This window comes from Sorex fumeus, unplaced genomic scaffold (assembly GCF_029834395.1).
Source record: "Sorex fumeus unplaced genomic scaffold, SorFum_2.1 ptg000095l, whole genome shotgun sequence".
NCBI classification, from domain to species: Eukaryota; Metazoa; Chordata; class Mammalia; order Eulipotyphla; family Soricidae; genus Sorex; species Sorex fumeus.
The window spans coordinates 8,067,456-8,083,065 of NW_026606152.1; the positions used below are offsets into that span (position 1 = coordinate 8,067,456).

General features: G+C 46.1%; 1 protein-coding gene across 1 annotated transcript in view; it reads left to right on the forward strand.

Moving 5' to 3' along the window:
* The first annotated feature begins 911 nt into the window (after nucleotides 1–911).
* Nucleotides 912–15,610, forward strand: part of PARP4 (poly(ADP-ribose) polymerase family member 4) — a 96,675-nt gene continuing 81,976 nt past the window's right edge. Inside the window, exons 1-6 of the mRNA XM_056132957.1 lie at nucleotides 912–1,123; nucleotides 8,811–8,943; nucleotides 10,528–10,729; nucleotides 12,472–12,538; nucleotides 13,375–13,450; nucleotides 13,881–13,988. Of these exons, the coding sequence (XP_055988932.1) occupies nucleotides 8,812–8,943; nucleotides 10,528–10,729; nucleotides 12,472–12,538; nucleotides 13,375–13,450; nucleotides 13,881–13,988 (585 nt within the window). The 5' untranslated portion in view covers nucleotides 912–1,123; nucleotide 8,811. The remainder of the gene's footprint in view (nucleotides 1,124–8,810; nucleotides 8,944–10,527; nucleotides 10,730–12,471; nucleotides 12,539–13,374; nucleotides 13,451–13,880; nucleotides 13,989–15,610) is intronic.

Here is a 15,610-nt window from a genome sequence, read left to right on the forward strand (position 1 = left end):
TTGTCTGTGGTTGATGCCACAGCACTACCGCTTATGGTACCCTGAGCACTGCTGGGGTTGCTCCTGAGCACAGAGCCAGGAGGGCCAGGTCCTCAGTACCTCCTGGTGTGGCTCAGCCCCCCACCCAAAAAAAAGTAAAAGTAGAGCTTCATATGATCCAGTGATTCCACTTCTTGATATCTCTCCCAAGGGCACAAAAATTACACACGTGAATTCGAAAAGCTATGTGCACAGCAATGTTCATTTCAGTGCCAAGTAAAATAACCAGGATATGGAAACACCCCAAATGTCCAGACAATGGACGATAAGGAGGGTGTGGTACGTGTACGCAGTGGTGTGCCACTTGACTCTCAAATGTGACCCTGGGTCTGCCGTTCCTAGGCTGGCACTGAGGGGATACCCGGTGATCTGACTCACCTACGGTAAACAGAAAAGCACAGCGGGTACTAAGCAGGGTGTCAGCGTGACGAAGCTTTGACCTTTGTTTTCAGATCTGGGTTTGCCCAGCAGTGAGCGGTGGGGGTGGAGGAGGCGACGGACCGGCCACGGTCCAGGGGCCGCGCGCAGCTGCTGCCCCACTCCCTCAACTTCTTGGTGCCAGACTCGAGTGAAAGTGACGGCTTGTGTTTCACTAGTGGCCTTCGCTGTCAAACAGCTGAGACTCTTGGTCCCCCCCAGTCCCCCCGAGACGCGCCGTCTCCCGGCGGCGGGCACCATCTCCCCGCCCTCCGCGCGCGTCCCCAGCCCGCGGCTGACTCCGGCGGGGACCCGCGTCCCCGCCCAGCTGCGCCCGGTGCGCGGTTCCGGTGCGGACGAGGGTGCCAGGGCCTGCGGGCGGGCGGAGCCGGTTCCGCCCAGCAGAAGGGTCAGCCCGGAACCCGGAAGGGCGCGGAGGGGAGTCGGGATCCGGGCTCGGAAAGGGCAACCCGGGAGGGCCTCCGGGAGGAGGCGGGAGCCAGGACCGTCACCCGCAGCGCCCCGAGCCGGGACCGTCACCCGCAGCGCCCATAGCCGGGACCGCCACCCGCCGCACCCACGGCCGGGACCATCACTTGCCGCGCCAACAGCCGGGATCGTCACCCGCAGCGCCGGCAGCTGTTCCAGCGGCCGAGTCGTCTGCCAGGTGCGTGGGCACATTGGGACCCCGACCTGTCGCGGCTCAGCCTGTCCTCGCCCAGGGGCGCGTCGTGCGGGAGCCGCCTCTCCGAGCGCCCGGGGCCCGGAGGGCCTGGGCGACGCCTCGCTCGGGCCCGGGAGAGGGGGCGCAGGGGCCCGGGAGTCGCGCCCACACTCCGAGACCTCCGCGCCACCGCGCACTGGGGAACAGGTTGCAGAGGCCTCGATTGTTTTTTGTTTCTAAGATGCCAAAAACCGGGGCTTCGTCCCAAAGTGAAATCGTTTCATTGAGGAATTAGGAGAGTGGGGAGAGGAGAGCCCATCTGCCTCCTGAAAATCGGGTTTCGAAAATCGGTTTTGCACACACACACACACACAGACACACACACACACACTCACACACGGACGCATACATGCACGCGCGCACACACGAATACACACGCATATACACGCACACATACGCGCACACATGAATACACAGGCATATACACGCGCACACTCGCGCACACATGAATATGCATGCATACACACGCGCACAGTCGCGCACACATGCTTTGGTGATTAGCCTGGGACAGAAACCCGACCCGGTGGGAACTCCGTGTACCAGTGTCCAGTCACTTGCTGAAGGCCAGACTGGGAATCGGTGGATTCTGGTGACTCACTTCCTTCAGCCCTGGGTACGGCGCTCCCCGCCTTGGTCTGAGGGGAGGAGCCGGGGCGCAGGAGTCCAGGCAGTGCAGGGTGCAGGGAGCGGCGTGCGCGTGCGGAAGCCTGCCTGCCCGCCCGGACTGTGTGGCCCCGCCCGAGCTTAGGGGAGCTGTGGACCGAGTGGGATCCGGGCCGGCCGTTCCCTGTGTGCCCGTGGCGTGGTGGGCTCGAACCCCGGCAGCGTGAGGGACCCAGGCCGGCCGAGTGCGCTGTCCACCGGGGCTTTCGGGGCAGGCCACGCTCCAGAATCAGCGTCGCTGTCCTGAGGCTGGCCAGGCCACAGCGACCCTGGGAACGCCTTTGCCCTTTGCGTCGCGCTCAGAACGTTTGTATCTGCCGTACACTTAACATCGGTATGAGAATGGTCAGAGGAGGTCGGAGAGATGAGCAGGAGACCCGGGTGCGAATGTAGAGTTCCCCGAGTATCAGGTAATCGTGGCCCCAAAACAGAAACAGAACAATTGTTGGACAGAAAATGTACCCGTCAACTTATTATTTTGGTTTGGAGGCTTACAGAGATCCATGCGGTGTGCAAGGCATGCCCCTTAACACCCTCCTCTCTTTCCTCTCTCTGTGCCTCCCTCCCTCCTCCCCCCTTCGCTTCCTCCCTCCCTCTCTTTTTGACTTGAAGGCCACAGCAGTGGTACAGCATTGTTTCATTGTAAGCTGCCTACCCAGATTCAATCCTCATCTGATCCCCTCAGCCCCCCCAGGAGTGATCTCTGAGTGCAGAGCCAGGAGTAAGCCCTGAGCACCGCTGGGTGTGACCCCAAAACAAAACAACAACAAAGACCCACTTTACTTGAAGTGTATTTATAATAATAACCAAATATTTAATGACTTGGGGAAAAGTTAAATAATGCAAAACTTATATAGTTACTCAATTTTTTTTTCTTTTTGGGTCACCCCCAGCAATGCACAGGGATTACTCCTGGCTCATGCACTCAGGAATTACTCCTGGCAGTACTCGGGGGACCATGTGGGATGCTGGGATTTGATCCCTGGTTGGCCGCGTGCAAGGCAAACTCCCTATCCACTGTGCTATTACTCCAGCCCCAGTTACCCAAATATATTAAAGGATAGTAAGTGACATTGGGAAAGTTGAAACTTAGATAAGAGAGACTGCCTATAAAATGAAAAATGGAATATTGAAGAATTCTATTTTAGAAAAACAGTTCATTAAAGATAATACAAGAAAGTAACAGAGATATCAAATTATTAATAGTAGGATCATTTCTGGATGGTTGACTTAAAGGCCACATGCAGACCATGGCCAGAAATAACCCCTGAGCAACTCTGACTGTGGTTAAAAGCAAACCAGAACACACATAAACAACTTTCTTGGTGTCATTTACTTGCCTTTAAATCTATCCGTTTCAATTGTACAACTGAATGATTGATTTATTATAGATAAATGAACTAAGTTGTGTACCACCATAATTATCTTGAAGATTTTTATCACAATAGCTGTTGCTTAAATTTTTTCATAATGGTTGATTTACTTTGGGGGAGAGAGGCTACTTTTAGAAAGACAAATAATATTTCTTAGTGTGTTAGAAAATCTAATCAGGAAATTTAAGCAAAACTAAAAAAATTATATAACTTAAGCTAAAACTGAAAAGTAATCTAATTTACTAAGAATAAAAATTATACAGACACAGGGGCCAGAGAAATGTACAGGGGATGAGGTATTTGCCTTGCATATGAACAACTCGGGTTCTGTTGGTCACTGGTACCCCATGTGGTCCCATGAGCACTGCCAGGGGTGATTCCTGAGCACAGAGCATTGGGTGTGGCTAAAAAAACAATCCCCTACCTCCCCACTCTCCACCACCACCCCAGTTACACTGACAGTATTGTTCATGACTTTGTTACGGTTTTTAAGACAGATGCTGGAACTGCAAACAAAGATATAAAGGTGCAAACAAAGATATAAAGAACACAACATCACTGTTGTATTCTAGATACCATAATTTAAAAGTAATTAAAAATTTTCCCAACAAAAAAAGTAATAGATCATAGTCACTGTAAGGATGAAAAATTTTCTGTATGCAGGCAAGTGCCTTAATCCTTGTAATATCACTACAGCCTGGTAAGTAAATGGTTGCCATAGCATCAGGTATGTCATCAAAATTTCCTTCTGGTAATGACTCTCATTTCTGTCAAGAGCCCTAACACAAATACTTCTAGGTGAAGAAAGGAAATGTAAACTTTGCCTCTGAAATCACCTGGTTCTTACCCTGACTTCACCTCAAAGGATTTTTTTTCTGAACCCCTTCACCTCTGTGAAAAAAATGTTTTTCAGGATTGCTTAAGGATAAAATGGTGAAATAAAATGCATGACAACTATTGTGAGTATAGAATGATTTCAAGTTTGACAGTATAGTGCATTACAATATATATGTACTAGGAATAAAATCCTAGGTCAGGGCTGGAGAGTGCTTTCCAGGGCTTTCCAGCAGGTAAAGCCTTGCAAGGGGCTGTGAGTTCCATCCTTGGCACTCCATAGAGTCCCCCAGTTCCCTCCATGAGTAAGCCCTGAGCACTGCCAGGTAAAGCCACTGCCCCTGCCCCTCCAAAAAGAAAAAGAAAGTTAGAATAAAAAGAAAAACAAAACAAAATATTAATGTAATATTTAGATTTTGAGTTTTGCTGATAAGATACAGTTCTAGATTTTTTAGAATTCTAAGGTGAGGGGGCTGGCTGACCCGGGTTCAATTCTCAGCATCCCATATGATCCCCCGAGCACCATTACGAGTAGTTCCTGAGTGCATGAGTCAGGAGTAACTCCTGTGCATTGTCAGGTGTGACCCAAAAACAACAACAAAAAAAAGAAGAATTCTAAGGTGACTCACTGTCACTGTCCTCCCATTGTTCATCAGTTTGTTCGAGTGGGCCCAGAAACATCTCCATTGTGACACTTGTTTGGCATATTGTCGAATACATCACAGATAGTTTGCCAGGCTCTGCCCTGGGGGTGAGATACTCTCCATAGCTTGCCGGGCTCTCCGAGAGGGGTGGAGGAATCGAACCTGGGTACAAGGCAAAAGCCCTACCCGCTGTGCTATGGCGTCCTCTAAGGTGAACTACTTTTTTTTCTGGGGGGAGGGGTAGGTGGGGCGGGGTGGTGGTGATTCACATCCAGCAATGCTTAGGGCTTACTCCTGACTGCACTCAGAAATCACTCCTGGTAAGGTTCAGAGGACCATATGGATGTCAGGGATTGAACTCTGGTCAGCCCATGCAAGGCAAGCACCCGTTTTTGTTTTGTTTTGTTTCTAATTTCAAAGTGTAAGAGCAAGATAGACTAATTTAAATAGCATGGTCGAAAACCTTCACACAAGTCATTATCACTCCCAGATGGAAGCAAATGCTAAATAACCATTTGAATATAAAATGCAATCAACAAAAAGTAAATGTTAATATTATGGAGGGCAGAGTTAAATCAAGAAACTTCATCAGCTAGACTTCATAAGAAAAGAATGGGAAACCCTCTTTGCTGGACAGGTTCTACTACAACTTGGCCTTTTGTTTACAAATGTGGGTTGGAGAAAGAGAAGGGCTCTAGGGAGAAGGAACACATGTGCCAGGTAGCAGGGAACATGCCTGTTTGGGGAAGGGATTGGAGGGGAGATTGGGACACATCAGGCAGTATGTTGTAGGGGATTGAACCAGGGCCCGCCACATGCACGCAAGGCCTTACCCTCGTATTTCATTTCCAGTCCAAAATGTATGGTTGTTTTCTTTGCTTGTTGAAGGAAAAGACAGTGTGGCAAAGGCAAATGGGAGGGAAGTGCAAGATAAGGTGGGTGAGAAAGACCAGGCCAGGAGTCAGGATCAGAACTTGAATTTTAGAGGCTGGAGAGATAATACAGGGCTTAGGATACTTGATTCTATTCTCACTTTTTGTTTGTTTGCTTTTTTGGCCACACCTGACAGTGTGCAACCAGCCTGGTTCGCTTCCTTGAACTGCATTTGGTCCCCTGAGCCCTCCCAGGAGTGATCTGTGAGCACAGAGCCAGAAGCAAACCCTGAGCACTGCTGGAAATGGCTCAAATACTCTCCACCTCCCAAAGAGAGGGGACATTCAAATTTAACCGCAAATGCAATTCCCCCATTATTTATTGAGGTACTGTGATTTACAGTACTGTAGATGATAATTTTATACACACATTGTTCCAAAACTACACCCACCACTGTAGTGCCACATCCCTACACAGTGTCCCAGGAACCCCTCCCACTGCTCTCCCCAGGGAAAAATCAGTTCTGTGACCAACTCTCTAATGTGTTGCCTTTGGCCATTTGTTGCTCCTTTACTATATTTCTTTATAACTCACTTCTGAGAGGGATTGTTCTGTCAGTCCCTCTTCTTCTAACTGACTTAACTCAGCATGATCCCCCCTGGTTGCGTCCACATAGCAGCAAATTGGAAAATTTTCTCACAGCTGCATGATATTCCATTGGATGTATTTACCTTAGTTTCTTTCTTTTTCTTTTTTTTAAAATTTTTTATGTAGGAGTGCTGATATTTATTCAGCCACTGATAAGGCTGATTGAATTGTGCATGAACTCTGCCTTACTTTTTTTTTTCCATTTTTTACAACTTTATTTATTGAATCACCGTGAGAGCAGTTACAGAGCTTTTGGGTTTGAGTCTGGGTCATACAATGAAACACCCGTACCTTCACCAGTGCTCACTATCCACCACCAAAGTCCCCAGTATACCCCCATCCCACACCCTCCCCCTACCTGTGGGGCAGATGATTTCCAAATTACTCTCTATACTTTGATTACACTCAACATTTTGACACCACACCCACCATTATTATTTGGGATTTTACCCCAACACTCAGATGTGCTGAAAAGGCAACAGTAGACAATTTGTTTTCTATTACTGGTTATGAATAACATATGATACCGCGTGGCTGCAGTAGTGGCCACACAATTTTGAAATTCTAAAATTTCAACAATTGAATCTGGAAGAATTTCTTGCCAAAACCTGCTAGGTTCTGAGATTTGTTCCTGAGTCTCTGGGATCATGGCCATTAAACAGCTTGATCAGGAGCCAGAGAGGCCATTCTTGGGTGGTGACTCGAGGTCTCGTTGGGATGGGGAGGAAAGGGCTGGCTCCACCCCCATCCCGTGAGGCACCGTGTGTCTAGTCACTGCAGGCCCAAACCTGACTGTCTAATGGCCTCTGGAAGATGGCAGCCACCAGGCCTTCAAGGGGGAGCAGGTGGAGGGACAGCACCCTTTTCCCCTGGGTGGCTCAGCGACAGTAACCTACTGAGGGGTCCAGACGCATTTCTGCCAAAAGCTGCTGGGTTTCGAGATTTGTTTCTCAGTCTCTAGGATCATGGCCATTAAGCAGCCTGATCAGGAGCCAGAGAGGCCGTTCGTGGGCAGTGAATTGGGGTCTCGTTGGGACGGGGAGGAAAGGGCCGGCTCCACCCCCATCCCGTGAGGCACCGTGCGTCTCGTCACTGCAGGCCCAAACCTGACTGTCCAACAGGCTCTGGCAGATGGCAGCCACCAAGCCACCAAGGGGGAGCAGACGGAGGGACAGCACCCTTTTCCCCCTGGGGTGGCCCGGCAACAGTAACCTACTGCGCAGTCCATACGCATTTCTGCCAAAAGCCGCTGGGTTTCAAGATTTGTTTCTGAGTCTCAGGGATCATGGCTGTTAAGCAGTTCAATCAGGAGCCAGAGAGGCCTTGCCTTCAATTATATATCTGAGCCAGAGGTGGTTTGTGGGTGTGTCTCCCACATACCTAACTTTTGGCCATTTACCTTCTTGGTAAAGTTTGCCCCAAGTTTTTGGGGTCTGGCTAAAGGCACAGCAGCAATTTTGGGGTATCTGGAAGTCTGAAGGCGCCAAGAGGCTGCTGATGCACTCGCCTCACAGGTACAGATTGACCTGCTGGTGGCACCATACCCCCGTTACCTTAGTTTCTTGATCCATTCATCCATAGTTGACATAGGGGTTGTTACCATATTTTGTCTACTATGATAAGTGTATAGTGAATATGTATATATTTGTGAATATATATGTATGCATGTATCCTTTTGAATAAGTGTTTTTGTTTGAGATGCTGAAGTGCAGTTATCTCTGGTTCATATGATAGTTGGTTCTATTCTTAATTTTTGTTTGTTTGCTTTTTTGCCACACCTGGCAGGGCTCAGGGTATGCTCCTGAATCTAAGCTCAGGGGTCACTTCTGGCATTGCTTGGGAGTCCGTCTGGGGTGCAAGGGATTGAACCGGGCCCAACACCGTACAAGGAGAGCACCCTCCCTACTGTACTATCTATCTCTCCAGCCCCTTTGTTCTTATGTTTTCTGAAATTTTCATGTTGCTTCTCATAGAGATTAAACCAGAGACTATTCCCACCAACAGTGAATGAGGGTTCCTCTCTCCCCGCCAACATTGGCTCTTTCCAGACTTTTTGGTATATGCCATTCTCACTTGTTTTTATCTGCATTTGTACCTAATAAGTGACCCTGAGTATGTTTTAATATGCCTACTGGCATGTGTATGTTTTGTTTGGGGACGTCTCTGTTTATCTCCTGTCCCCAATTTTGGGTAGAATTATTGGAATTTTTTCTCAGTTTGGGTATTTTAAAAAATTAAGAAGTTTTAGTCACCGTGAAATTACAAAGTTATTTATGATTGGATTTTAGGCATACAGTGTTTCTCTACCCATTTGGTCAAGGTGCCAGTAAAAGGGTTTGAGGTGCCTGACCTGGGTCTTACCCTGGCACCACAGACCTCCAGAGTATCCCTGTGTTGCCCTGGAGAGCCCGAGCCGGGGGCGGGGGCAGGTATCCCTAGAATACCACATCCTGGAGCCTCTTGTTGATAGCGGCCCCCAGTGGGTTGTGTCTGGAGAATTAGCACCAAGAACGATGCTAACTTTCCATTTCATGCATTTCAGTGCACTGTCACTTACAAACTCAACTTGAAGCATCCTTTCCCTCACCTCTGCAGGATGACTGTGGGAATCTTCGCAAATTGTACCTTCTGTCTGAAAGTAAAACACCTATCCCGTGACCAAAAGAAAAAGCTACAAACCGACATCAAGGAAAATGGTGGCAATTTTTCCCTTTCACTAAACTCTCAGGTATTTGCAAATTCCTGCTATGACAAACAGCATGCATTAAGGGGCATGAACTGTGACAATGCGAGAATAGAGAGAAAAGCCCATCTTCTCCTTGTGCCTGTGAGCCGTGGCAGAGTCCTGAGTGTCTGGTAGCATTCTAGTCCAGCAGGCGTTAGAAACAGAAATAATTTCCCACTAGCCAAATCTGTTTTCAAAGGAGAAAAGTTAAAGTGCAAAACTCCCACATTTCTCACAAATCTTGTCACTCACTGAAGTGGCAGCACTCAAGTGACATATGCCTGTGTGACTTGTAGGGAACCAGGGAAAGAGCTTTGTGCTAGCTTGTACACCAGTTTGATTTAGTCCAGTAAGCATGTTCGGCTCCCTCAGAAGGTCAGCTCCTCTCTGCTCTGCCTATTTATATCAGAATAAATCAATTCTGATCAGAATGATTCAGAATGAATCAAAACATTCTCTCTGCCTTGCCTATGTATATCAGAAATAGAAATCCCTGTCTACCTCCCATTAAAACAGACTTGTATACGAATTTTGCTATGCAGAACCGCACCCTCACTTATCTCTCTCATTGTTTCTGTGGGTGGAGGAATAATTCTTGCCTGTAGTAATTGCTCACTTGATTTTCTGGGTAGAGAATGTGAACCTGGTCTCTCTGTTTTTGAGACTCTCACATGTTGCAAGCACAATCTTTTCTTTGTTTTGCCAGTGACTATACACATTTGAAATGTGCACAATAGCTATTAGGAAGTGCAATAGGCAATGATAAGGAACGATCACCCAGCATATAGCACCAGAGAGACAATACAGGAGATAAACTGCTTTGCTTTGTGGAAGCCAACCTGGGTTTGATCTCCAGCACTGCACATTATCCCCTCAGCACTCCCAGGAGGGATCCCTGATCACAAAGTCGAGAGTAAACCCTGAGCACAGTGATGTGCCCCCACTTCTGCCCTCCCCAAAAACCCAAAATGTGTTTAGTATGCTGCCATTTGTGGTATGCAAAAGTGGTTAGTGTTCTTATATGTGTTTTACCAGTGTTAAAATAGTTCTGAGGGATGTGTGAGGAAAAAAATCACAGGAGCGTCTGGAAAAAAGAGTTGAGAACAGTGGCAGAGAATAAATTTTAATAAAAGCACTTTTTGCTTTTTACGTATTCTACAGTGCTTTATTCTGTCTGTTTCCATTATTCTATTTCTATTCTATTTCTGTTATTTCTATTCAAAACAAATGAACATTAAAATTTTAAATAAATAATGAATACTCTTTGAATCTCTCACTTTCGTAAGGAAATAAACACATTTGAAGGTGTGTACATGAAGATACATGGTCCCTATTGTTTATAGTAGTGAAAATTTGGAAAATGCTGCTTGGTTAAATTTGTCTGTCATGATGCCCCATCACCCCACTCTTTAAAACTACTGATTTCTTTAACTTGTATGGGACAGGACAAGATGCTGTTTTCCATTTTTAGAAATCTGAGAGAAGTTGTTACCTATTGTCTTCAAACACAGTGAAAATTATAGCACAAAAACAAATGATTTAAATTTGTTTCTTACTAAAGCAGAATTAATTATTCTTTCATCTTAGTGCACACATGTCATCGTGGACTGCATGGATGTCCTTAGTCAGCACTTCCTGAAGTCCACCCTGAAGAACCACATGCACATTACGAGCCCTGATTTTGTGTGGGAATCTGTCAGAGAAAGGAGGCTTTTGGACGTGAAGAATTATGATCCTAACCAGCTACAAAAAGACACACAAACTCCTGAAGAAGTGACCATGAGTTCTGGTATTTCAGATTGGGCACTTAGTATATTCCTAGGGTGAAGTATTTGGATGTGTCAGATATTTCAAAGGATTGTCTAGATATACTATAAAAATAAGCCTCTTACTCTGAAAAACTGGGCTGCAAAATGGTAAAGGACAAAGACTAACAATAAAAAGAGATTTTTTAATATTCAGTCTAGTGTGGTCAGTTCAAGCTAATTATGAAAACTGATAATCTCATAAAATGTGATATGTAATTTTAAGCAGAGGGAATGAAACTTTATGTTTAAAAATTCTTTCAGGGGCTGGAGCGATAGCACAGTGGGTAGGGTGTTTGCCTTGCACGCAGCTGACCCTGGTTCGATTCCCAGCATCCCATATGGTCCTCCCAAGCACCGCCAGGAGTAATTCCTGAGTGCGAACCAGGAGTAGCCCCTGTGCATCACCAGATGTGACCCCCCAAAAAGCACAGATAAATAAATAATAAGTAAGTAAATAAATATTGATCCTGGCATCAGACCCTTAGCATTGCCAGGAGCAACCCCTGAGTACCCAGTAGGGAGTAGCTCCTGAACACTGCTGAATATGACCCAAAAACAAATGAAAACAAACAAGCCAGGTAGTTCTGATAACTACTCCTTTGTAGTAAGATATATCAGGTGTCATAACAAATGTTTTTGGTGTGGTACAGCTTCTTTAAAACAAATGTCATCAAGTTTTTCCTTCTCACAGAACATGATAATTGAAACAAAATAAGCAAAGATAGTATACATCTTTTACATGGAAAGCATTCTGAATTTCTAAATTCAGCTACATTTAGAATAATAGTCATCGAGGTTACAAAGATAGTAAAGCAGGTAGGGTGCTTGCCTAGGGCTCTTGCCAACTGGGTTCCATCCCTGGCATCCCATATGGTCCCCCAAGTACCGTCAGGTATAATCCCTGAGTGCAGAGTCAGGAATCACCCCTGAATATAGCCAGTATGTCCCCCAAGCTAACAAAAACCAAAACAGAATAACCACCTTCAGAATTTAATATTTAAAATCTTGATAGCATAAATATAATGAGCAAAATCATAGCATTAAAAATCCTTCCATATTTTATCATGCTATAGATTATAATTCCACTGTAAAAAAGATATGAAGAAACTGGCTACACAGAAGAGTCCTTGAATTTCTCTCTTCTAACTGAGAATACGACAAGTTCCTTTGTGACATTTTAGTCAAGAACTCATTATTATTCTATAGTATGTTAGAAGGACATCTCACAACTGTTCTCACATAATCTTCACATGAGAAAAATACCATTTAAAAATATATATTGCATTAAAATTCTCACATGCCTATCAAAAAAGAGGTATAATATGATCTTAATATCTTTTTACCTATATTTCTCTTTCCCAAATGTACTGTCCTTAAGGGCCAGAGAGATATAACAATGAACACTTGCCTTGCACGCGTCCAACCTGACTTGGATCCCCAGCATTCTGTGTCCTCCCCTGAGTGCTGCCAGGAGTGACCCTGACTACAGAGTCAGGAATACACCCGAAGCACTGCCAAGTACAGCCTCCCTGCCCAAAAAAAAGACAATGAAAAAGTATTTGCTAAGATTACTAATAACTATACCTAATTAAAAATGCTTTAAAATAGAATAGTGTGGCAAATGTGGCTTGTGTTAAAAAATCGTCATTCTGAGATTTGTTGTTTCATTCATTTTAATAAAGTTTTGAGTAATAAACAAGTGTCTTGTTTGTTTTAATTCTAGAAGAGAAAATAGATGATCTACCCCTGGACAGTTCTTCAGAAGAGGAAAACATTGAAGAATTCACTCCGTAATCTACTTCTTTAATTTTTTTAAAAATTCAAGTTAAAAATACTGCATGCTAACATATAAATTTCAGGTGTACATTGTTGTAAACCAGAGTTTTTATGTGCATCTGAAAGCCTAATTCCATTCATCACTATATAGTTGATCTTACTCTTTTTGTTGTTGTTTTTTGGTTTGGGGACCACACCCGGTAGTGCTCAAGGTTTACTCCTGGCTCTGTGCTCAGGAATCACTCCTGGCAGACTCAGGGACCAATGGGATGCCAGATCGAACCCAGCTTGGTCATGTGCAAGGCAAACACCCTACGTGCTATTCTATAGCTCCACAGGCTTGTGGGACTGGCGGGGGGGGGGGGGGAAGTTCGGAGGCACTGATCACCCCTGGAAAGTGGACGCTCTGCCAGGGCCCTGGTTGGCAGTTTCTCTTCCCTCCACTCTGCTTCCTGCCTCATGTCTCCCATGGAAACCTTCAGTATTCTACATCAGAGCCCCAGGATAATGCAAAGGAGGAATCTGCTCATTCCTTTGGGCTATTTTTTGAAATGTCTCAGGAGATACCAGGGATTTGGCATTTTTTACAGGAATAGGAGAGCCACAAAAAACAATTGAATTAAAGGGGACTGGAGCCATAGCACAGCAGATAGCACAGCTTTGCACATGTCTGACCAGGGTTCAATCCCTGGAACCCCAAATGGTCCCTGAAGCACCACCAGGAGTAATTCCTGAGTGTAGAACTAGAAGAAACCCCAGAGCATTGCCTGTGGTCCAAAAACAAAAAATAGATTGAATTGAAATTCTTTTTATTTGATTTTTACTGTAAACATTTTAATAAAAATTTCAGGTTTCATTCAGAGAATGTTGAAACTCCTCATTTTCTTCCTGTTTTTGAAGTGGCAAAATATAACGTCTTGGAAAAAGTAAGTCATTCTCTTTCAAAATAAAATAATAGCAATTTGAATAACTTCTGATTATTTTTCCTGTTTGGCAATATTCTCTCTCTCTTTAAATTATACATATCCTGAATAGCTATTTTTAACATGAGATGATTTTTTTGGTGTTCGATGGTTGCAGTGACTAACTTTTCCTAAACACTTTCTGTATTTTCTGAACTGTCATTGGATGAACTATTTTCTTGGGAGCAGCGTTTGTGAGTGACCTATGCCAGGTGTTGACTGTGAGGTTGTGCTGAAGGTCTGAATGTCTCACTCTGTTGCGAGTGTTAGCGCCCCAGGCTGTGGGTGTCAATGTCTGTCTGTCCTTCAGGTGTGAGTGTCTGTGCTGCAGATGTTAATGTACCACTCTGCTTTGGGAGTGTGCGGCTGTGCTGCAGGTGTTAATATGTTGCAGGAGGAAGAGGGTTGTCTCCGAATTGCACTCCTAGAGCTGCGCTGTGCCCAGGAACCCACTGAGGCTGCGTTTGCCGTCTTCTCGGTCCTCCTGGGGCCTGGCCCCAAGGTGAGCCCCATGTGTGTTCTCCATAGCCCTCCCGTGACTGTGTGTGCTCGTCATACGCTCCGGGTTTTGAGCAGCCAAAAAGCATGCTTTGTCCTTTGAGGCTGAGTGCGCCCAGGGCAAAGCCAGCTGCTTCCTCCTTCCCCTGACCCTTGCCGTGTGCTCAGAAGCCAGGACTCTGAGCTGGGAAATACTTTCCCCCCTCAGAATCACCAGAGGGAAGAGACACTCAGAGGTGATGGTGAGCTCTGTGTGGGGCAGGGGGGGGAGACCATACACGCTTTCATCTTCACACTAGGGCACTGGGTCCAACTTGGACACGTCTGAAACAGAAATTCAGAAAGATTGACCAGAGTTCTATCCCAGTGCTGCAAGCCCACCAGGGAATGGCCATGTAGATGACCTGAGTCAGAGGCTTTTACTCTCACATAGGCTCCTGGACTCCCACTTGCCCCTCTGGGTGTGCCAGGTTCGCAGCACGGAAGGGGACCCACCAGCTGGGTTCAGCGTCACTCCCCTCCCCACAGAACCTGTCCCTCAGCCCAAGGGTCAAGATGCTCCTAAGTCACCTTCCAGCTCAGGTTTCCTACCAGCTGTGTATGTTCATTATTTGAACACGATTAACTCATGAGAAGTCACAATTATCCAAGCAGCTTTCCCTAATATGGCAGCTGACATCCATGCTTATTCTAGGTTCCCTGGGAATGATCTAGAAAGATCATTTCATTTCATTTTATCATCCTGTTATTCGTCAATTGCCTCGAGCAGGCCCCAGTAACGTCTCTTTCATCCTAGCCCTGAGATTATATTCAAGGCTCTTTAGGAGAATGAGACCCATCATTGTTACTGGTATTTGGCATATTTGGTACGCCACGGGGAGTTTGCCAGACTCTGCCCTGTGGGCAGGCTACATTCGATAGCCTGCAAGTTTGTCCAAAGTAGGAATGAGACAATAAGATGTCATAAAAAAAAGTTCTGATAAGATGTTGGGCGGCCGCGGCCGCGCGGTTCCGGGATCTGGATTTTATAGTCTCTGAGTCTTGGCTGCTGATGGGATTACACGGCGCCAGGGAGCCAGGTGGTGGGTGTGACCCCCGCCTACTGGAATTTGGAGGATCTGGGTGGAAGATGCTCGACTCCAATCCGAGTAGGCTTGGAGGTCTCGGCCCCGGAACCCGTGTGTCTTTGTCCCTCTGCCAGTACCTTCATGTGTGCGAAGAGTGGTCTCAGCATGGTGGTGGCTGGTCCTGGAGGTCTTCAGCTGCCGGAGCCCTGGTTGGGGCGGGGAGGAAAGCTCAACAGCTCAACCCGCTCTCCTCCAAGGGGCCCCGGGAAGGAACAGCCAGGCGCGGGGGCAGAAGACTGCACTGTTCTCGTCCGGGATCTGGATTTTAGAAAGATCTAGAAAGATCATCAAAGGTTAAATTCCAAGAGAGAAAAAAGGGTTTTTTTTAACATATTAATATAATTTAAAATGTAAACTACTTTTTAAAAAATGGTATACATACTATTTTTATTTGAGATATTAAGGTAAAGGTAAGGTAAAGGCCCTCCCATTGATCATCGATTTGTTCGAGCGGGCCCAGTAACGTCTCCATTGGAGACTTTGTTGTTACTGTGTCTGG